This window comes from Eptatretus burgeri, chromosome 3 (assembly GCF_056783735.1).
Source record: "Eptatretus burgeri isolate ZD-2024b chromosome 3, Ebu_testis_v1, whole genome shotgun sequence".
Classification (NCBI taxonomy): domain Eukaryota; kingdom Metazoa; phylum Chordata; class Myxini; order Myxiniformes; family Myxinidae; genus Eptatretus; species Eptatretus burgeri.
The window spans coordinates 37,624,486-37,633,064 of NC_140963.1; the positions used below are offsets into that span (position 1 = coordinate 37,624,486).

Sequence of the window (8,579 nt, forward strand, 5' to 3'; positions counted from 1 at the left end):
ATCCCGAATCAATTCTTTATTAAACCACAACGGTAAAACCACTCACAACCCCTGCCGGAAAACCCGTTAAACCAAAGGTAAAGTGCATTCACATATTATGAAACCAAAGGCAAAATTATGCCACGACAAGACCACCGACCAACCTACAATGTGACAAAAACAGATCTTGCGCTTTGGCCTCATCACGGGAGATTCCACAAATATTAGCGCTTTCAATTCCACAGAATCCCAAAAAAGACGGCTGTGATGCTGGGACATTCGCCCAATCTCTTCCAGCAGCTGACCATGAAAATAAATCGGCAGGTTAGTTTGATGATCTTTCTGGAGTGACTGGGTCAGAGAGTAGGTTTTATGGAATCATTCCCAGGCAGCATCAATGTCAGATGCTGTGAAGATTGTCGTCCAATCCTTTTGTGAGAGAGCAGATTGCACTCCCTGCTAAATGGCCTATGTGAACAACCAGATTCTGTAGTATTGGGGTTGCTCTCTAACAATGAGCCAGAGAGATATGGGCTTTGAAAATAAAGTGAATAGAGTAGCCAAGGGCAACAAAGTAGGAACAGGAGAGATTAGATGGAAAATTGGTCATTACCAGGTCCAGGATGGAGGACATACCAGTTTCAGAAATCTGAGTTGGAAAAGTTACAGATTGGGTCAAACCAATCAGTCACAGAAGACCTTTGGTGCAATGCCATGCCTGGGTGTTACAGAGCTAACACCTCACCAGTTGGAATGGTGGTTGTTGAAAGTGCCACAGATGAACAGAAATTTGGGATGGAAGATTAAGAGTTGATCCATGTTTGCAAAAGTTAAAGTATGTATGGAATCAGCATCATTGGGTGAAGCAAGATCAAAATTTCATAACGTATGCATGTATACATAAGAAATAGATGGTCCCAAGTTGAAAATTCCATCTCTATGCCTATATATAAAAGTTGTATGTACTTTATAAATACTGTCACGTGGACAGTAACCTCCCACCAGGACACAACCACGTACGCTTATAGTCACGCTGAAGTCGCCGAGACTTCATGAAAAGCTGAACTATCTCTGTTTCTCACAAGCCATCGTCGAGCACTCACGGATTGCCTGTGATCCAGCAGGGTCTATTGCTGCGCCAGAAAAAAAGGGATTACCACAAATTTAATCCTCTCGAATGCCCAAATGAACCCATTTGTTCATGGGACAAAATGGCAGCAATAAGCAAGCAGTTCCTCAAAATAAATCGTTCAAAATTATAAATAATTTATTGCACAGAGCATGGTATGAAACAAAATTCCAAATATAACAAGAGCTCAAGTGAGCACAATATACGCCTGAACAAGAAGGTATATACAGAATTGTGCTACCACATGGAAAACAGCATCCTGGTTGCCATGGCAACCACTTTAGATGACAAACGTATGTCGTGACACACCGTCTCCACAGCCTGTACCTATGTACCAAATATGAAACGTGAAAGTTGAAAACTTTGGGAGTTAGAGCATGGACAGGAATGGACGGACGGACGGATGGACAGACAGACAAACAGAGACGGACGACCGGTATCACACAATACGCCCCGATACGTGTATGTATATATATATATATATATATATATATATATATATATATATATATATGTATACAAATACATATACGTATACATATACATATATAGATATATCGGGCGTATAAAAACCTATCTTCCCCCTCGGTGGCAACAAACACACACATGCATGTACACACACACACACACACACACACACACACACACACACACACACACACACACACACACACACACACACACACACACACGCGGGTGGAGGGAAAGCCATGCAGTAAAGAACACAAAACTAGTGGAGAACAGCTGAAGCACGAAGTCGGAGCAGAACATGCAGGGTGCAGCCTCATCTCCATCACAAACAAGAGCAAGAGTCAGAGAGTGGGAGAGTCTGGGCAAGCCAGCGGCAAGAAGCAGAGGTGGTCATTCAGGGTGACAGCACATCTGAGACAGAGTTAACTGGTCCAAGAGAGTCCAGCTCATCAGACTGAGACTTTGAGCACTTCCTTTACTTCTGGAGCCGGGGCTTTTTCCCAACCCCCATCCTCACCAGAAGGATCTGCACCACATCACACCACCGCCCCCTCTCGAGGTTCACCAATGATGGACCACAAGGGCTTACACCCTCAACGGTTTCATCAATCACGGCTGCAAGAGTTCGACCAATCACAGATTTGAGGGCTCCCACAAGCCTCAGTTCTGTTACACCCACCAATCTCAGTTCTGGGCCCTCAGGAATCCTCACCTTGAAGCTTCCATTAATTTAACTCCCCAAGGACATTCATCAAGCAAGTTTAAACCCATCCCCAAGGACATTCACGAACCCCAGCCACTCGGCAACAAACAAATGCCCAACTCCCTTTTGGTGATGGGCAGTTGTGGGGGTGGGGGGGGGAGCCATTCCCTTTGTTGGTGGGTGTATGTGTCGTATAGCCATTCCCTTTGTTGGTGGGTGTATGTGTCGTATAGCCATTCCCTTTGTTGGTGGGTGTATGTGTCGTATAGCCATTCCCTTTGTTGGTGGGTGTATGTGTCGTATAGCCATTCCCTTTGTTGGTGGGTGTATGTGTCGTATAGCCATTCCCTTTGTTGGTGGGTGTATGTGTCGTATAGCCATTCCCTTTGTTGGTGGGTGTATGTGTCGTATAGCCATTCCCTTTGTTGGTGGGTGTATGTGTCGTATAGCCATTCCCTTTGTTGGTGGGTGTATGTGCCGTATTGCTCCCACTGCAGGGGAGAAGAAATAGACAGGACATTTTTACTGAGCTATCTCTAAAACAGAAAACACATGTCCCATTGCAGGTAGCATTTAAAGATTCCTTATCCGAACACACTCCAATACAGGGAAGTCCTGAAACTACATGAACATACACAGAGTCGACAGCCTTAATCTAACTACTGCCCCCTTCCCGATAAAAGCAACAATACTTTTTGCTCAGAAACTGCTACGAATACTTCAGACAAAGAAAACGTTTTATTCACTTTGTATAGCAGATATCTGTAATAGGAGGTGTCGGGGTTATGTGGGGGAAGGGGAGGGAGAGAGGGAGGGAGGAGGATGGGTTGGAGGGGGAGTTCAACCCTTGAAATGACACAGCTACTTCATAAACATGAGATTGCTTATTGCTACACAATTTACTCAAACAGTATGTTTGAAAAGGTTTCCAAATACGTATAATGCACAACGTAGCTCTGCAGCTGTTGAAATTACTACACCACAGTAATTTCCAAGCGCAATACTTTCGCTTGCCAGCTGAAATGCCAAACAAATCCATGCCACGGAATTGTTTCTGAAATCGCACTTGGTTAATATTTCATTGCACCGATCGAATACCCCGCAGAGCTGCAACAAAGTTGAATTAACAGCTCTGATAAATTCTGAAGTGTGAAATAATACAAACACAAACATTACTCTGCAATTCATTTGACAACAAGTGCTTTTGAAATCTTACGTTTCTGGGTAAATGTCCTTCTTGTCTTTAAACAGCTCACTTGCACAGAGCTTTTCTTCAAAAATGGCCTTTTGCTTTGGCGTCATCTTGGACCTGTACACGCGGCACTTGAGAGGAAATAAAACAGATTTTGCATGTGTCAACCAGGAGCTTGCAGGGGGGGGGGATAGAGAAAAAATACCAAAAGTAAAGAAAAACCAAAGAAAAACACAACAACTGCAGCTGCCTGTCAAGTAATGAGACCAGAACATCATTTTATAACGTAGAGTGAAGTCATCAATCCACAGGTAAGGCAATGCAATTTTGGGAGGATAAATTGGTGCAACTGCCCAAGAAAACAATTTTGGTGTTCCTCCCATCATAAACTTGTTAAACATTCATTCAGTTTACTGATCCGGGCTGTCCATGGCAGCATAGCAAGCTAGTAGTCAGAGACGGGCAATATTGAATGCTGCTTAACCAATATAAAAATAAACCAATGTCACCCGCAGGGTGACCCGTATCTTGCCAAAAGGTGACCACGTGTGACTTCTTTAAGGTCACACTGAGGTGAACAGAGCTGCTATCCACCAGGAGCGACTCCTTGAGGAATATCTGCCTATGAGAGATTCCGATGAGAATCGTTCTACAGAGTAACCATGAAAAATATGCTTTTGCCTCATAACGTCACCAAATGACGTCATAATGTCTCAAGCTTGACATATCTAGAAAGCACTCATGGAGGTGTTCAATTTGAGGTACTACACGATATGGTTCCTAAAACTTGAAAATTTGACCTTGGGGTCAAATATGTTTGACCTGAGGCGCTAACCATGAAGGTCAAGGCCAATCGCCACCAAAAATTAATCAGCTGAGCGACAGACCATGAACTATATTCCCATGAAGTTTGAAGACTATCCGATCAAAATTACTCAAAAAATAAGGGTTTCGTCGACTCCCCTGATTTGCGACAAAGTGACCTTGACCTTTGACCTTGACCTTCAAAATTTTATGGGCTGAAAGGGACCTCTATAGGCCTCTGATATGCGAAGTTACAAAAATTTCCAATGACAACTGTGCTCTGCAGAGTGATTTATACGTGATTACAGACCAAAATAAAAACAAAAAACATATGAAGGTCAAGGCCAATCGCCACCAAAAATTAATCAGCTGAGCACCAGACTATGAACTATATTCCCATGAAGTTTGAAGACGATCCGATCAAAATTACTCAAAAAATAAGGGTTTTGTCAACTCCCCTGATTTGCGACAGTGACCTTGACCTTTGACCTTGACCTTCAAAATTTTGTGCACTGAAAGGGACCTCTATAGGCCTCTGATATGCGAAGTTACAAAAATTTCCAATGATAACTGTGCCCTGCAGAATTTTTTACACGTGATTACAGACAAACAAAAAAAAACAAAAAAAAAAAAAACATACAAGCTGACTAACATATCTTGCAAAAACTTCGTTTTGGCAAGATAATAACAAGAAAAAGAGCAATCAGAGATTGCAGACCCTCACCAGGACTTGTTTTGTGTGGTGTATTTTGTGTGGTGTTTGTGTACTGGTGTGTTATATAATTAATAAGAGACATAACTATAACTACCACTTTATAATTTCTGGCAGTGATGACCGGGTACCAAGACGTCCCACTTTGATGCAACCCCGCTTTGATCGGACAATTGACCCTCTCCCATGATGTTTTATTATTATTATTCATTATTATATTGAATTTATAATGGGATTAGAATAAATTCAATTCAAATCAAATGGAAGACCAATAGGAAGAGTCCTGCATTGGAGTAATCAGAAGGAACCCAAACAAGTACAAGCCGGTAGGCGACGTGGATGCTCGCTCTGGATGGAAAGCTGGCCGACGCGACTAGCCGATATTCATGTACATGCTATCAATCAATTTAGCACAATAAATATGATTATCACAGCCCTCTTGGTTTGCACCCAGAAACCCGCCTTGTGAAATTTCAGGCATGTTTCCAAAGAGACTCCAAAGAGCCCTGGTAATTCCATTTATCTATTCGCTAAAGATTTTATTTTTTTATATGATGCTGTAAGACATTCTCCTTGGGAACAAAAAAACAGGTCTCTCGGAGGTCCAGTTTCGGAGGTAATGATTTTTTTGCACAGTCCACAATAAGTGTAAGATGTACGATTAAGTATTTTAGCTGTTGCAAAGCAACGGAGGTGTGCATAGCAACCATTCATTTTTGTATACATGCATTGCTCGCCACATTGTACACATTTCACCCAAGTTTCAACAAAATCAGACTCTTTCTTTTCGAGATATTCGCAATTAACCGTTTCTGAAATGTTCGACATGTACTCGCCCAAAACCTCTCTCCACGTACTTATATTTTTTGTTGGGGCTGCAAATTGGCATGAAGGGAGTGAGATAGATTGCGCACAGAACTCTAAGCTTCGATTTTTCGATTTTTTGACCACTTTAAAGGGCCGTTGCTCGGGCCTGGGGTCCCATATTCGAAAGCACACGATTCCCAGAAATATTGGTCCTACCCACCAAATTTCATTGGAATCGGTTGAGTGGTTTAGCCCCGAGGCTTGCCAAAGTTTCGTGGACAGACAGACAGGTGGAAATGTCCAGAATAAGGGTGCTCTCAGAGCAGTTAAAACAAGTACAAGCCGGTCGGCGACATGGCTGCTCGCTCTAGATGGAAAGCTGGCCGACGCGACTAGCTGATATTCATGGACATGCTATCAATCAATTTAACACAATAAATATGATTATCACAGCCCTCTTTGTTTGCGCCCAGAAACCCGCCTTGTGAAATTTCCGGCATATTTCCAAAGAGACTAACAAATGGCAGCCCTGGTAATTCCATTTATCTATTCGCTCAAGATTAAAAAAAATTTATATGATGCTGTAAGACATTCTCCTTGGGCACAAAAAAACAGGTCCCTCTGAGGTCCAGTTTCGGAGGTATTGATTTTTGTGTACAGTCCACAATAAGTGTACGATGTACGAGAAAGTATTTTAGCTGTTGCTAAGCAACGGAGGTGTGCATAGCAACCATTCATTTTTGTGTACATGCGAGCCACATTGTACACATTTCACCCAAGTTTCATCAAAATCAGGCTCTTTCTCTTAGAGATATTCGCAATTAACCGTTTCTGAAATGTTCGACATGTACTCGCCCAAAACCTATCTCCTCCTACTAATATTTTTGTTGGGGCTGCAAATTGGCATGAAGGGAGCTAGATAGATTGTGCACAGAACTCTCGGCTTCGATTTTTCGATTTTTTTTTTCGATTTTTTGACCACTTTAAAGGGCCGTTGCTATACCGTTGCTCGGGCCCGGGGTCCCATATTCGAAGGCACACAATTCCTAGAAATATTGGTCCTACCTACCAAATTTCATTGGAATCAGTTGAGTGGTTTAGCCCCGAGGCTTGACCAAAGTTTCATGGACGGACAGACAGATGGAAATTTCCGGAATAAGGGTGCTCTAAGAGCAGCCAAAAAAAAGCAAAGATGAAGTCATCAGAAGGAACCTGGATAGGATTCAGATTTCAGCTGCTACTCCTCTACCCTCTCTGCTCTACCCTCAAACAGTCAAGTGAGCCTTATTCAAAAAAAAAAATCTAAAAGAACTCAGATCAAAAAAAATGAAATAATTCTGGCTGCCAGACCATGCGTCCCAGCAAGTTGAAATTTAAAACATGTATTCCAGATCAGCATTAGATCATTATTGCGAAGTTTCACGTCTATTGGTTAAGCGGTTCAAGAGAAATAATTTTTAAAAAGATTTTTGCTCAATACAATATGGCTGCCAAACCATGTGACATCAATGACTCATGAAAAACAATATATCCCCAAGGCTTGGGGAACATTTGTGTGAAGTTTCCCCTCAATCTATCTGGCTGTACCGGAAACGATTTTTATAGGTTTTATGGTAAATCCAATATGGCTGCAAAACCACGTGACCTATGACATCATATGTGTGAACCTTTTGTTCATCATAGATAGGTGGTCATACATCTAAGGTTTCGCCTTGATCTGTTCAGCAACTTCAGAGAAGATTTTTGAAGGTTTAACATATATATATATATATATATATATATATATATATATATATATATATATATATATATATATATATATATATATATATATATATATATATATATATGCCGAATCATGTGACCGATGACAACAATTTTTTTCTGTGGCCCATTTTATCCCTCGATAACCCTCAAAATTGTTCATATTGAACAGATGTAGCATTCTACATATGCAATGATGACATCATAATGAAGGTACCGATGACATCATCAAAATATCATTCTTATTCCCCTTGAGGAGTACTTGCCGTGTGCCAAGTTTCATTTTTTTCCCTTGGTGCGGTTTCAGAGATAGAGGTCCCAAGTTTTTCCATTTTTCCAACATGGCTGACACAACACGTGACCTTTGACATCATAATTATGAATTAAACATTCCACATGAGTAGTTGCTCCTCTGGTGAAAATTTTGTCTCAAGACATTCCACAAATAAGCGTTTACTGAGAAAAACACTAAAGTTCTGTGCGGACAAACAAACAGACAGACAGACAGACAGACATGCAATACCCTCTCCTCCGGTGAAGGTAATAATAATAATAATAATAATAATAATAATAATAATAATAATAATAATAATGAAAATCACTCATGGAGTGACAACTTGGCAAAACGGCACTAAGTGAAATGGCACTCGGTAAAGCACATATCTCTGCCAGGTGGAACAGTTTACTTTTTGCATCCCACTGATGGGCTGGATCCGACCCAAAATCCAATCCACTTGTTATTGTCATCTATTCAACTCATCCACCTTGTTTTGTCATAACTCATCCACAACTTTTTGAGATATAGTGATGCATTTAGTTTTTGGCCCCATCTATCAATTTTAGAAATTAGGCCTGTGTTGACCTTTTGACCTTAAAATTAATAGGTGGCTGAATTCAGTCACCTGACATGCAAATGCTCTTCAAATTTCAAGTTAAATGGATTAAAATTGAGGATTTTAGAAATTTGGCCCATGTTGACCTTTTGATTTATGTTGACCTTTTGGCCTATGTTTACCTC

The 8,579-nt window shown here is 41.1% G+C and overlaps 1 protein-coding gene across 2 annotated transcripts in view; it reads right to left on the reverse strand.

Moving 5' to 3' along the window:
* LOC147029704 (unconventional myosin-Ib-like) overlaps positions 1–8,579 on the reverse strand; it is a 166,318-nt gene that overhangs the window by 26,128 nt on the left and 131,611 nt on the right. For both annotated transcript variants that reach the window (XM_085872950.1, XM_085872951.1), the window contains exon 24: positions 3,499–3,605. In XM_085872950.1, the coding sequence (XP_085729076.1) occupies positions 3,499–3,605 (107 nt within the window). The remainder of the gene's footprint in view (positions 1–3,498; positions 3,606–8,579) is intronic.